We start from the raw sequence: 15,526 nt of genomic DNA on the forward strand, positions 1-15,526 counted from the left end.
CCTCACTTGTAGAATGCCATTCCCAAGGAGGGTTGCCTGGCAACCACACTTATCCTTTTTTGGCACTCGGTGAAAACATTTCTTTTCTCCCAGGAATTTTAAAATCTAGAGTTTAGATTTGCCTCTAGAGTGCTGGAATGTGTGAGTGTATGTGTACAAATTAATATTGTTTGCTTTTTATTATTTTATCACTTTTTGTTGTTGGGCAGATGAAAAATACAATAAATAAATAAAATGCAACATTCAGCTTACAATAGAAATATGCTCCAAGGCATTAAATATTAAAACATGTACATTACAGTGAACTATAAACATGCAAAAGAGTTACATATAATGAAAAGTCATTGTATAAAGAAGACAGTACTATCAATGTGATTCATGCAGATTGACTGAAAATTGCCATGATAAAAGGGACCAAATATATATAGGGGGGGAAACTCTGTAGCAGTATAGAAATGCATCAAATGCTCTAATGATTACCAACATAATAGGCCAGTTTGGACATCATGGTAAAGCCAGGATTCTGGGGAACTCAGGCTATTGGGATGGAGCAGTGTGCTGGTGTATTCTGCCTGATCACTCCCTTTTGGCTACTCCTGCAGCAGGAGCAGCTAACAAACCACAGACTCATAGCCTGTGGTTTATTTATCATGGCACCCAAATTGAGGATTCTGCCTGATCTCTCCCCAAACAAGCTGGTCATAAATCTGGGCAGTCTGAGACTAGTGTGCATGTACTAGCCTTGGACCATTGAGAAAGAAGGTACAGAGAGGGGTGTGTGTGTGGGTGGGTGTGTCCACTTGTCATTTTGATAAGCCGTGGGGATATCAACCCTTGGTCAAGCTTGCCCGTCAGATCTCCTCCCCACCCCCGCACACACAGTGTAGAGATTTATCCACACACTTTTGAGTAGTTCTCTAATATAATTTAATTTTTACCTGTACCTAAATAATCTCTAGAGACAGAGAACATTATAGTGACTAGTTTAGCTATGTAGTTGGGAAAATAATGTCAATACTTCAAGCACAGTCTTTTAATTTTGAAAGCCACCATATTTTTAGCTGTGGCCCATCACAAGGTTGCAATACAGGGCTTTCAAACGCCTAATGTCTGATTTGGGAAAGTCCTGTTGACTAGGCAATAGGAAGTTTTTTCACTGCTGGGTGTAACTTCATAGGTCTAGTATCTTATCAAAATCATTTTACCACGAGCAATCTTTCTAATTTAAGGACTCAGATACTCACCAGTGTTTCAACATTCACTATATCTTCACTTTGATAGCCAGATACTTCATCAACCATCTCGTCTGCAGAATCATCTGTTTTTTCATCTTTTTCTGTATCATCCATAGTAATATCAATAATGGGTGGAGAATCCTTTTTGCGATGGCTGGTTTTCACTGTATTCTGTTCTACGCATTCAGCAAATTTTTCCACAAGCTCATCACCACACATGCTAATTTTGTTTTCGAAAGCAACTGCCTGCCTGGATATTTTGTTCCAAGTTCTGATGACTTGAACAAGCTCATCTTTAACAGATTGCTTCTCTTCCTGAATACCACTAGCACCTTTTTTATGTTTAGAACTGTTAGAATTGTCCTGGAAACCAAGCCTTCTTTTAGATAAAATTTCTTGAGTGCTATCCAAATATTTATTTCCTGGTTCATTATTTTGATTCTTTGCACTAGTGATCTTAGGCTTCCCTTTCACTTCTTCTCTGTTCTTCAAAGTTGCCACAGAGTCACTCCTTTGCTTCATTTTCCTTTCTAGGGGTCCTGGATCTTGTTTTCCCCATGTACTCAGAGAAGATGTAGTCTTTTCCTGCAGCTTTTCTGTACAATTCATGTGCACCTTGGGCTTATCCCCTGGTTTCCAGGACTGCTCAATGATTTGCTCTTCTGTTTCTAACTGTATCTGTTCAGCTTCTTCTGAATCAGCAGCTGCACTTTGTATTTGATCAGAATGTGTTTGCTCCTCATTTGAACTCTCTAACTGTGTGATTTTCTGCTCTTGTAATGTATCATGCCCATGGACTGCAGTTTGACTGCATCTCTCGGGAACAGTCTCAGAACGAAATGAAACTTCGTCTAGGTTGTCTTCAGGAAGTTTAACATCCTGTTTTTTCTTAACCATCACTTCATTTTCCTCACATGTTTGTTTCTCATTGATAGGGGACAATGATGCAACAGGCTCTGAGATGGGAACATCCCTTGATAATTGCTCTAAGATTTCTGTATCCTTCTCAGCGATCTCTAATGTAATAGCATTCCTGTCACATGTAATTGCTTCAGAACGGAACTCTGGCTGACTTTCTGACAGCTTAATTTCTTCTGACTTGGGATCAGACATTTCAGTTTCTGACACCATGGCTTCTACTGTTTGTGAGCATGTTGTCTTTTCTTCTACCGTTATGGCACTGAACTCACTTTTCTCATATGTGTACTTAACATCAAGGGGGGCATCTTGTTTCACAGTGGAACTTGAAACATTCTCCCCTGGAAACTGAAGCAAGGCAAAACTGCCAGACTGAAAAGCTATTAGATTTTCTGCACTGTTTGGTTGTCCACTAGTGCTGCATGCTATTTTAGAATTTGAACTCGTCTGAGTAGAAATGCTTTTTATTCCTGCTGGAGAAATTCTCAGAGTCAATGTGCCAGTTTGGGAGACAGGTACAGGTGCTTGAGGAATGACAGGTGCTGCTTGAGGAGCTGAAATAGAAAGTGCAGATACCGATCTAATTGCCTGCAACGTCCAGTTTGTGGTAGGAGATGTGGGCAAAGCAGAAGGAGCCTCAGTGGTTTGAGATGCGGGCAAAGCAGAAGAAGGCAAAGGCAACACCAAAGGAGCATCAGCAGTAGAGGGAGCAGTCAAGACTGAAGAGGCCTCACTGGTAACAGGCATGGTTGCAACAGAAAAGGGCATAGACAAATCTGAAGGAACTTCAGTAGTACAGGGCACTGACAAAATGGAAGGAGCTTCAGTGATAGGGGACAAGGGCAACACCAAAGAAGCATCAGTGGTAGGAAGCACAGCTTCAGCAATAGGGGGTACAGGTGTAGCAGAAGTGGGCATGGGCAATAAAGAACTGTCTGCAGTAGAGGACATGGATAAAACTGAAGTAACGTCAGCAGAAGGGGACATGGACAAGACAGCAGGGGGAACAGACAACATGAAAGTGGCCTCAGTGGTAGAGGTCGCTGTGGTGGTTGAGGTTCCAGTGGCCTCTGTGGTTGGGGATGTAGGCAAGGCAGGAGGAGTCATGGGCGAGTCTGAAGAAGCCGTGGTAGTTGGGGTCATGGATGATTGACATACAGATGTCTCAGGAGGCTTAGAAGGTCCAGGCAACCGGATTCCCACAACAGATCCTGTAACAAAGGGAGCAATAAAATCACCACAATTGCCAGTTTTTGTCTGATGTAAGCAACCTTATACTGTGCATGCTTTGTCAAGCCCATGGTAAAAAATCCAAAAGATTTAGGAGAAATAACAACACTCTTTTCTACTTAACAGTGGATTATTTGTGGATTATTTTCCTGTTATTTCTCAAAAATGCTGATTGCACAGGCTGGAGAAAAATCAATACAGAAACCAAGAAATAAAGAGAGAGTGAACAGATTCTGCTGGAGAAAAAAATACACACACATTATTGCTCCAACTAAGTTCTGTTAATAAAAATAAAGCAAGCGAAAAGAGGTAAGAAGCTGATGCTAGTAGACTACTGCTCAGCCCTGGCATATATGCTATGGGATCCCAAAGAGTTTCATCTAGTCTCTCATGCTCTTCTTGTTTTAAAAAAATAGTAATACTGCATATTAAGTTTCACTGAGCATTCATTAAATGAAAAACCAATAAATATTTCCATCATATTGTTATATAAATGTCATATAAAAGACACTCATTCCACATCCCCTTATTCCTGTATAAATCTAAAATAAATTATTTTTTACTCAAAACATATAGGTCTACATCACCTTGTTCTGTTATTCCAAAAAGGTATTTAAAAAACCCCACAATTTCTCTATGAACCTATTTTCCTAACATCTCTCTTCACCCTACCTCCTTTCTGCTTCTGACTAAATTTTTAGACAAAAAACAGTCCTAAAACCCCAGCATTCACCAACTGGCCATGCTGGCTAGGGAATACTCTGAGCTGTAGGATGTTTTCCTGACTAAACATGCATAGGACTGTGCCCTAAATTGACTAATTTTTAAAATTACAGTTGTGAGCTGCCCTAAAAGCATTTTATGTTAAATGTTAGCATATAAATTGTATAATAATAATAATAATAATAATAATAATAATAATAATAATAATAATAATGAATCCTTACGCATTGAAAAGAGATAAACATTTATAGCACACTATGCTTCTTACAATATTTATCTGCTTAGTCTTTGGGGACAGGAGCAGGCAGAAGTAACATCGGGGCCTGCTCCTGCTGGACTCTCCCCCCCCCCACAGGGCAAACTGCCATCTTGGCCCTGTGGGGAAGAAGAAGGACCGAGGGGACAGGAGCAGGCAGAAGTAACATCGGGGCCTGCTCCTGCTGGACTCTTCCCCCCCCTCTCTCTCTCTCTCTCCTCCCTCCCTCCCTCCCTCCTTGACTCCTTTTCCTTGTGTGTCATGTCTTTATTAGATTGTAAGCTTGAGGGCAGGGACTGTCTTTTTTGCTAAGTGTAAGCCGCTCCGAGAGCCTTTTTTGGCTGAGGGGCGGGGTATAAGTATGATAAATAAATAAATAAATAAATAAATAAAATGTAAGAAATACTGTATTGTGTACCTGGATTACGGAACATTACCGATGGCAAACCGGGCTGAGGTCCTGCAGGTTGGAGCTGATGCAAAGGAACAAGCTGGATAATCTGTCCATTGGGATGTCGATAGAGATTCACACCACCAGGATTCCTTAGAGGCTGCAAAATCATTTTCTTCCCTGGAGTAAGTTGCATGTTTTGTGGAGGTCGTAAAGTGGGAGAACCTTGATGTACTGGAATCAAAAGCAGTCGTGGTCCCATACGTTTCTCTGCTCCAGGAGGCAACCCTGGAGGACTTGTGGCACCTGTAGTATTAGGAAAGAACACTCTTCCTAACAAATGCTTACTTATACAGAAAGATTTACAGAGCATTTTATAAAACAATTAAAAGAGCTCACTCAGCTCACCACTCCCACATTCAGATGAGGCAAGGCAACGGCTATGGTCCATCCCCCCGCAATTCATGGTCCTACCCTATTCCCGCTTGCTATATGTTGTTTAAAAATGACCAAGACAGGGCAATGGACATGAGCAATATCATATCTAGTTTTATCCTGAGCAACAGATCTCCTAGTGAAGTCTCATGGTTGTTTCTTGATGCCTGTCAACCACTCCCTTCGCTCAGCAGACTGGATAAACTGACAGTGCTTTGAGCAGCTACAAATAAGCATTCATAGTAAAAACTGGCTATCAATAGGAGTCTTACCCGATTTCTGATTTGATAAAGGACTTGTAGGAATTCCTGACGGTCCAGGACCAACACAACCAGCTGATGAAGGCGCTGTGGTCACCGTGGCTGTAGATGTAGTTGTGCTTAAGAGTGCAGGCAGAGATGTTGTAGAAATTGGAGTCGATGGGGCTGCTACAGACTTCGCAAAAGCAATGGTTGCAAGTGGTGCAGCTATTCCAGTTGATTTTGTTATTTTAACCGTAGCTGTGGTAGTAGCGATGGTATTTTCTGGTTTTCCAACAGCACTTGCTAGAGCAATGCCAGAAGGGTTGGTAGCTGTGTTACACTTTGAAGGACTAATAGTTACAGGAAGTGATGCCAGAGTAGCAGCACCAGCAGAAATAACTGTAGTTGTCCCGGAAGAGATTGATGTAGCTTTGATATTAAATTTCTGTGGGCCTGTCAGAGGTTGGGGTGTTCGAATTCCAGGAATCTTCTGTTGTAGAGCCCCAACTGCACTCATAACCAATTGAGAGGTCACACTATCCAGTAATGGCTGAGCAGCTGAAAACAAACATTTTCAAGGTTAAAAACATTAATAGTGATCAATGCCCTGAAAATCTCCCATTAGAATTACTGTAATGTATTGCATGTGGGGCTGCCTTTGAGGGTAATACAGACACTTCAGCTAGTGCAAACTATGGCTGCAAGATTTCACATTATGCTGATCCTCTGTCATCTGCACTAGCTTCCAATTTGTTTCTGGGCCCAATTCAATGCACGGGTTGCTCCTCCCATACGCATCCCTAAAGGTCATTCACAGAAGTACTTCTTCATTTCTCCTCATTCTAAGGCTTGAAGAATGAGGGCAACAGGAGAGGGAGCTATTTTGGGGGTGGGTGGGTTGCTGTTTATCCACAGCTCTGGAATACTCTCTCAAGGAAAACTTGTCTGGCACCCACACTGCTATCCTTTTGGCACCATGCAAAGACATTTTTGTTCTCCCAGGCTTTTAAAGTGTTTTAAGTATTTGTGCAAAAATGGGGCTAGGGTATTTTTTAAAAAAAGAGTTCAGATCGCAATTGGAGTGGGGACAGGGGACTTGTTGGCAGGTAAGAGAGGTTTTGCCGCCAAATCCCCTGGGATGCCAGGCAGAGCTGACTGGAGGACTGAGTGGGAAAGGGGAGAAACAAATGACGCATTGTGGGCGGAGCGCCTGATTGTCTTTTCAGCACACCAATGACATACCGTGGATTGTTCACAAAACGACCCGCAGTGCATAGCTTGTCACCCACGTGGGTTAGTGTGTCATGTGAACATGCCCATTATGTTTCAAATGAGCACTCTCACAGTAGTTCTAGTTTAAATCTAACCAACATACAAGAAAAAAGGAACAGTTCAGTTCTTTCAGCTTAACCAAATTAAATAAAAATATTAGGCTTCAAAAATAAAACTCGAATTTTAATTACCTTGAATTTTAAAAAAGGACATTTTAACATTTAGATTATTAATCTTAAAAATATAATCAAAGGATGGCTGTTTGATTCAGACATAATGCTACCCCATAATTCAGCATTACAAGAACGAGCTGCGTGCATTCTCTGCTCCCTCTATGGGACAGCTGGAAGGAAGAATTAGAATGTTTCCCTTCTGTTTTGATTACCAGAGTGTAAAAGGTGGTTAATCTTAACTATGGTTAGTTGAAACAAGTCAGCTTTGAAATTGGCTTCTTTCAACAAGCCATAGTTAAGATTAACCAGTTTTGGCCTGTATTTGGAAGTCATGCTTATCCGGGTTTAATCTATAAAATGGAAGTGGAAGATTTCTTCTTGCAGCCATGCTGTAGGAAGAGAGGAGAGGAGGAACACACAAACCTGAGACTTGTTAAAGTTCATTCCCATGATGCCAAACCATGGTTTAGTGGATGCAGTCAGTGGCACTGTACTACAAACTAGAAACAAGTATGACTTTCAGTTTTATGCTGCACAGAAAGTAATCTTCCAACTTACCTATCTGTCTCCGTGTTGAGGCATGAACATTTGGTGCTGTTACAGCGGATGGTGATGTAGTTTCAGTGGAAAATGAAGCATTGGAAGTTTCTGATGTAGACACATCAGTTGACTGTGGTTCAGAAGAAGTAACCTTAGCATTGGATGCTACCTTGGAAATCACTGTACTGATCGTTGAGAGGTCAAGCATTGTTGGTCGCAGCCTGCCTGTGAGATAAGCAGCTAGCCGACTGGCTGGATGCAATGCTCCCATCTGTCCCAAAAGAAGTTTGGCTTGAGGATAATTCTTACCATTAACCTGAAACAAAAGGGGGAAATGTTGACACTTGTTAACTCTGCCTTTTCGACAATGCCTGAGATCCGATTAGACCTACACAAGGGTCTTGCTCTAGTTGAATGATTTACTTTTTGAACAGTTCATCCCCGTGCCACAAACTGATTTTGAAATTTCCTTCAGTTTCAAAAGCAGTTCACTATGCAGCATGGATACTGGCTGCTTGAAAAACAAATCACAGCCTTAAGCATTCTTGGGCTCATAGAACTAGTTACACAGTTCTCGAGAGCTGTCGGATCTTTCATTTTTGCAAGGTGATGCAGCAGCGGGAAAATGAGAGAACATTATGGAGGCACAGCAGCAGAATGAGAGGGGAGTGGCTGCTGTGTGTGAACCTTTCCTTCACCCTCCCAGCACAATGCACAATAGCAACGTCCCTTGTTAGTTTCTAGAAATAAAGCTACCTTTATAGATATTTTGAACTTATTCAGAGGCAGAATTATGACTTTTTTGCCACATCACTTTCTTCCTATCAGGTTATCATGTATCTCTCTTCTAAAGGTTTCATCCTCTATGTAATAACAGGCAACCAAGTAAGCACAAATGCTATTTACAAACACTCAATAGAAGAAATACCTTAAGTAGTATTTGTACATCTGAGCTCTTTCCCAATGAATAATTACAGGGCTATCTTTGGTGCTCCTCATCTTCCAATAACAACATTTTGGAACCATGTGCCATACAGATAATTCTAGCTGTTATGGCAGCCACTAAATCCATTCACCCAGCGTTTCACCACTTGTGGCAAGATATTTATGTGAAGTGTCACTATGCTCTGAACCAAAATGTTGAAGACCAAAGTAGGGTTGCCTAGCACTTGCTTCCGATGAGCAACTTTCCACAAAGAGGCATACTGGGATGTAATAAATGGCCGCAACAGTACAAATACCCATCATCTCCTACCCAACTGCAAACTGATAAAGCAATTCTATACTTATCAGTAGATTTCTGTTCTTTGAGGAAAGGAGGTTAGCACGGGGACAGGCCCCCTCCTCCTGGGCCAGGAAAGCAGTCTCCTAGTCTTATTTCCAGAGAAACAGAGGCCTCTCCCCATAAATCCTAGTAATTTCAATCCAAGTAAGCATCCCAAGTAAGACAAAACCTCAACAACTAAAATAATGAACAAAACATAACATGTGGAGGTACCAACTGGAAATTAACAGAAGCCTCCAACAGGTATAACACTATGAGCTCCCTTTTTCTTCAGCTCAGGGAAGCCCATTAAATAATCCCTATGGGATAGATTAGGATGGAATGGAGTGAGAGTCTGCTACTCCTGATACTTTAAATGAAACAAATTCTCTCTTAATGGGAAATAAATAAAAGAAATTGCTGTGGTAGTGGTGGCCTTACTACATTTATCTCAGTTGATTTGCATGTAGATATTCGAACACTGACTACTTGTTTTCCACAATATATACAGGCCCTATTCATTAAGAGCAAGCATTAATGGTGCTATATTAATAATAATAATAATAATAATAATAATAATAATCATCATCATCATCATCATCATCATCTTATTTGTATAAAAGAAAAGAAATACCACATCCAATAAGAGTTAATCCAGTAAGAGGACGCAGGCCTGGATGTAATCTGTCCCAAGAAGAACAGATATTCACTGTTAAGTAAGGAATTTACATTTTTCTCATCAAGTGGAGAGCTAGCATAGGGTTGTCAAAAAGCAGTAAATCTGGGGGCAAGAACCCTTAGGCTAATAGCCCTCTAAAACTGACTCTCTAGGACTGAAAAACCATCTGCAGAACACACCTCCCAAAGAGGAGGAGTTCATTTTAGAGTATTTGGTGATGGTATGCACCAATGACAAAGTAAGTGTCCCACATATACCCTATTTCTTCGATTCTAAGACACACTTTTTCCCCCATATAAACATCTCTAAAAATGGGGTGCGTCTTAGAATCGCGGATGTATCTTAGGTTTTTTCCCCCCTGTTGGTGGTACTGAAATTAGTGTGCGTCTTACAATCGATGGCGTCTTACAATCGAAGAAATACGGTATCTGCCACATCCTCACTTGTAGCATTATATCTTTGGGATGCTTTGGTGGCCATACTCTGTAGTATAGCCTGTACAACTGGCCATGGACAAAGGCTACAGAAAGAGGAGGTCGCTGGGGCTGAGGTTCTCTTTCAGCTGGTGCCTATGCAGGAGTGACCCAGAATGCACACAGTTGTGAGATATGGGTGTGTGTGTGATTTTATGGTGGAATATTCTCTTTCCCCATCAAGATGGCTGTTGTAGAACAGAGGGGGAAGCAACTAAGGTCAACTCTCTCTCCACTCTGCATTCCCCATTGGGAGAAAACAGGCCTATCCCCATGCTACCTGTCCTCTTTTACGCAAGAGAATGACATGTATCTAAAAAAACAGCTGCTGTGCTAAAAAGGTTCAAGGGCACAGGAATAAAACGTATACCAAAGGCAAATAAACCCACCTGAATCAAACATGAAGGATTCAAATCATATTTGCATGTGTAGGCAATCAGCTTTCCTGCAGGAGAAAGCCCAGCATAAAAAGGTAAGCCTTTCTTCCTCTGTTCCCGTAACATGCCAGGTGTTAAGAATGTGATTGTTTCTGTCCTTTTGCACGGTGACAATCTAGTATTAGGAGCCTCCAAAACAGAGGCGTGAGCCTTTTCGCTCTTGTTTTGGCAGGATAGCATGGAGATTTTCACTCGGGAAGAATAGATGGGAGTGTTCTTCTCATCCCAGGTTTTGGTTTCAGATTCTAGATCAATAACAAAATTTCCTACTTTGAGGGACTTAGGCATCTTACTCTTGATGTGCTGCGATAAGACGTTCAAGATCTCATTGCGCTCCTCCTCCCAGTTGCAATCAGAAACAATTTCAATTAGTTTGGTTCTTCCACCTGGAGTGGTATGATGCACATAAGAAGTGGATGGATCCCCAGCACTGCAGGAAAACCACCAGCTTTTCTCTAGGAAAGAATGGAAATAGCTTTATGCAGCATTGCAGCTTAAGATCAACTGGGCATTTTAGGCATTCCCTACCACCACCACCAGCCAATTAGTATTGGAACAACATTTCCCATTTGTAACACAACATTGATAATTTCGCCATACAAATTTGAGCAGCCACATCATTTTATGCTGCAACACATGTCTAAGGACTGGATCGTGCTTGATTCTACCCCCACTCCCCCTGTCCTAAAGGAATTTATATTTGTCAGAAAGGTACGGTGGTTACTTTATCATTCCCTACCAGCCTACAATGCTTGGTTTCAAATACAGCATGGCTGTGAAATACACCTTATGTACTATGAAAATATATCTAGCAATTACTCTTTTAGAAATTTAGAACTGTTATGAAAGAGTTTTACAGGCATAAAAGCTGGTTTCTCATGCCTTATAACCAACATGAGCGTGCCTTTGAAAATACAGGTTATCTGTTAAGAATGGCAAGGAATATCTCACTGCCATCTCTCGTATTTTATTCCTTTATTCTAAAACCAAAGACACTCCCCTCCCCACCCCACATTTAACTGCAATCAGATTTATCACTATTTAAATTTTTGGACAGTCTTAGATTTAAAATATTTTTTCTTTTGATCCACTATCATACACTACTCAGCAAAGTGCTGCAAATCCACAAAGTTATATGAATTAAGAACTGGGCATGTTTAGCCTGGAGAAGAGAAGATTGAGGGAAGACATGATAGCACTCTTCAAATACTTAAAAGGTTGTCACACAGAGGAGGGCCAGGATCTCTTCTTGATCCTCCCAGAGTGCAGGACACAGAATAACGGCCTCAAGTTAAAGGAAGCCAGATTCCAGCTGGACATCAGGAAAAACTTCCTGACTGTTAGAGCAGTACAACAATGGAACCAGTTACCTAGGGAGGTTGTGGGCTCTCCCACACTAGAGGCATTCAAGAGACAGGTGGACAACCATCTGTCAGGGATGCTTTAGGGTGGATTCCTGCATTGAGCAGAGGGTTGGACTCGATGGCCTTGTAGGCCCCTTCCAACTCTGCTATTCTATGATTCTAAGTCCAGAATGCAATTACTCTGGTGCTTAGAATTACAGAAAGCATGCTGTACTGTACTGAGAGCTAACTGTCTTAAGAAATAGTAGCACTCCTCTGATTTCGTAAGCAGGTTTAGACATCATGGACAGGATCAAACGGGGACCTTTCGCACACAGAAAGGTCGTGCCCCTTCAAGAAATTAGTGTCTCCGTTCATTTCGGGGCTTGCACCTGGAAGCGATACATTGTGGCTGCCAGCAGTAGAGGCTGCAGGCACAACAGGACTCATGGAAGGCTCCCGTTGGATCCTGCTTAATTCTTCCCAACTTTTTAACCGCATTTAACAGCATATGCTGATTTTACAACTGACCCGAGAATAGTTGTTTTAAATGGATATTGTTTTTATACTTTTAAATTTTGTATATCTGTTTTAATGTTCATTATTTTTAACTTTTGTAAACCACCCAGAGAGCTTCGGCTATGGGACGGTATATAAATGAAATTAAATAAATAAATAAACCTGGGGTTAGGCAAAGCCGTGCCTGTGGGCACCAGTCTGCCCCTCCCCCACCAAAAACCTTTCTTGTTGCCCACTGAGGTTTCCTACCCCTCCTACTTTTAATTTAGAAAAATAACTAATGTTCTTAACAGCAGCTGGGATTACCTGAAAGCAAAGTTAAGGCCTTCAACAGCCACCATCTTTCTTTCCCATAAATGCCTCTGGGCTACACGTGGAGCTCACTGACATTCTTAGGAAATGGAAGTTGATGTTCGGCTGCAAGGCACACTGAGCCAACAAGAAAAAATGGAAAGAAGAAAAACAGACTCCTGTCACATCTGACTAGTAAAGGGTGGGGTGGGGTGGAGTGGACGGGGGGAAACCGTGGAAGTGGGCTTGGAAGGGCAGAGGGCAGATAACTGGGGAAGCCAGCAGGAGACTATCAGGGAAAGCAGCAGAAAGCAAGTGGGGGTTGTGGGAGCTAAGCAACCTGGGGAGTTGGGGCGGTCTGTGTGCTTGTATGTCTGAACTGACAGGAACTGAATGTGTGTGAAAAAGACAGGGGGAGAAAAGGTGTTGGGAGGATTTTGGAGGGATGATGGAAAAAAGTGAGTGTGGGCTTTCATGTGCTTGCAGTAAGGAAGACAAGGATGAGATATGTGTGTACCTTTGTTGGAAACATGGAAAGTGTGTGTGCGAGAAAGAATGGTGGTGACCGAGAGAGAGAGAGAGAGAGAGAGAGAGAGAGAGAGAGAGAGAGAGAAATGAATTGCTATGGAGGAATGAAGGGGGGTGAATTGGCTGGCAGAGGGAAGAGGAGAGAAAAAGAGTTTGTCTTCTGTGAAATAGGTTTCGGTTAGCACTGAAAACTGTGGATTCAATGTTGTTGCGTACTATGCTGGGGCCTTAGTGTGTTTACTGTCTTTTGGGATGTTTACTTGTTCTTTGGGAATGGCCACGCTTCCCAGAGCAGCCATTTTGTGGTGGTACCCAACACAATTTTTCAAATTGCTAAATGAGCCCATGGGCCCCAAAAGGTTGCCTACTAGATTATCCCTACCCACATGCTGACACTTTAAAAAAACAACAACTCCAGGGATTGGTGACGCAGGAGTTCCCTTTCAGAAGACATACTCATTCTTCCCCAGAAAGACTGGTTCTTCTGTATATGGGGTAGGCAACCTCTTTGAGACGATAGGCACATTTGGCAATTGGAGAAGCTGCCTTGGGCACCATGACAGCTGTTTTGTCATGGTGCTGAAGACACAGTTTTTCAAATTGCCCACTGTGCCGGTGAGCCCAAAATGTCACTTGCCCCCCAGTTTAACTCAATGTGATTACATGTTCTAAATCAGGGGCACAGAACTAGTTTATGGTAGGGGGCCTGATTGTCCCCCACCTGGCCCATCACCGGTCTGGATAACATCAGGAGTCTCATTCCCTGGAGGAACCCCAATTGGCTCCATTGATCGAACTGGGGTGCCCTGCAGGTGAGATGCACCCCGTGGGCAGGGGATTCTGCATCCCTGTTCTAGATCAACAAGGAACTCTGGCTAGCTCCATCTATGGTTGCAATTTGTACTAACATAACAGTTAATCATGGTAAGACCAGTGGTTTCGCTGTAACCTTGTGTGCTACAGAACAGAGACAGTGAAATAATGGGAGAGCTCAGTCCCACAGCCAACTCCCAATTGCTTAACCACTGTTAAGAAATCAGGAGTGTTTGCATCAGCCCCTTTTCAACCCATTTATACTACTTTAACAGAGGCAAACCAAGTGACTACACACCTGTCTGACAAATTTCTGCCCCTTTTCTAAATTCACTCCACATCAGCACCAACCACATGTTCTACAAGCCATCCTGGAAACACCAACTGATGTTGTAAGTGCAAGAAATAAATAAAGTGAGCATGTGGAGATCCAAACATAGTTGAGTATAAGCAGCCCACTGCTATGTACAAATTGAGGGCACTATGGTTATAGTGCTTATTAAACTCTTTGTCCTATTGTTGTCAGCTGTTTCTGGTTTTATTCCAATGCCATTTTTACTGTTTAAGAGTTTATGTCTAAGTTTTATATTTATACTTCATGGTTTTAACTTTAATTTGTGAACCACCAAGAGAACATTTTGTTGATGGGTTGGTACAGAAATGTTGTAAAACAAAATAAAAGGCACTTGTGGCTACCATGCCAACTATCAGCTGGCAAAATAGGAGGCATAATCTATTTCATGCTCATTTCCCTCTCTGCAAATACTACAAGTTTCACAACAATCATCCACCCCAAGGAACTTTGGTCACAATTTGAGAACCCAGGGTCAAGCTCAAGATTTTAATCCTACCCCCAGGCTCCTTATCCTCTTCAATTTTAAGGGATTGAGGCTCAGAATCATTCTCCTAGAACAAAACAGACAAGAATAGTACAAAACATTAGAAGATAACCAAACCTGAGTCTGAAAAAAAAAAATCACATTTCCAAGAACACATACCTGGAAACAGAGTTCAAAACCCAACAATCAAAGACTGTGAAATATTACTGTTGTAGTATTTTCCATCTTGTAATGGTTCACACATGGTCTAATAGCAGTGATAATAGCTCTCTTATCACTGAGGCCATGGTAAGTCCTTTCCTTCCCTGCTATGGCCCCTACATCCTCCGCTACAGCAGATGCTAATAGGAGCTTCCCTGCTGGGGCTATTAGCAGCCATGGGGGAGGCCCATGTTCATCAGGACCATGGCCAGGAAGAAAATTATATCCCCTTCCCACAGGTTGTGGTTCCAGCAATAATACTCACATCATTCATTTTTTTAAAAAATACAACTCAGAAGCAAATGTGTTTAGCATCATGTCTAGCTTGGCCCTTATTTAACTTAAAAACGCAAAGTGCAATGCCAAAGTTCTGCAGCTTAGGATATTTTACTGGGATGGTGCATCAATAAAAGAAACAATGGGAATAAAATCTTACCTTTTCAATGCGCTTTTCAGAATTCCAAGGGCACTTTTGCTGCTGCCTTTTCTCCTTTGTCTTGCGCTCATATATTCGAACACGAGCACAAGTCATCATTCTTTCAAAATATAAATAGACAGGGTCCTTATCCTCCTCTCGAATCTATAAACCAAGATAAATGGGCTTCAAGTTAAATGAAGTCCACGTCATTCACTTCCTCCACTTTTATTATGAAATACCTATACAAAACTCCAAAGGGATCCAGCTGCTTTCAAAGGTAAATCTTATACTGCCTCTGAGAAATGT

The 15,526-nt window shown here is 41.8% G+C and overlaps 1 protein-coding gene across 1 annotated transcript in view; it reads right to left on the reverse strand.

Annotated features, from left to right (window-relative positions):
* The window catches only part of LOC134392921 (MAX gene-associated protein-like), a 58,911-nt gene that overhangs the window by 17,163 nt on the left and 26,222 nt on the right, over nt 1-15,526 (reverse strand). The window contains exons 10-16 of the mRNA XM_063117682.1: nt 15,239-15,382; nt 14,614-14,668; nt 10,221-10,723; nt 7,434-7,731; nt 5,461-5,988; nt 4,781-5,059; nt 1,245-3,364 (exon numbers count right to left, since the gene is read on the reverse strand). Of these exons, the coding sequence (XP_062973752.1) occupies nt 1,245-3,364; nt 4,781-5,059; nt 5,461-5,988; nt 7,434-7,731; nt 10,221-10,723; nt 14,614-14,668; nt 15,239-15,382 (3,927 nt within the window). The remainder of the gene's footprint in view (nt 1-1,244; nt 3,365-4,780; nt 5,060-5,460; nt 5,989-7,433; nt 7,732-10,220; nt 10,724-14,613; nt 14,669-15,238; nt 15,383-15,526) is intronic.

This window comes from Elgaria multicarinata, chromosome 2, assembly GCF_023053635.1.
Source record: "Elgaria multicarinata webbii isolate HBS135686 ecotype San Diego chromosome 2, rElgMul1.1.pri, whole genome shotgun sequence".
Taxonomy (NCBI): Eukaryota; Metazoa; Chordata; class Lepidosauria; order Squamata; family Anguidae; genus Elgaria; species Elgaria multicarinata.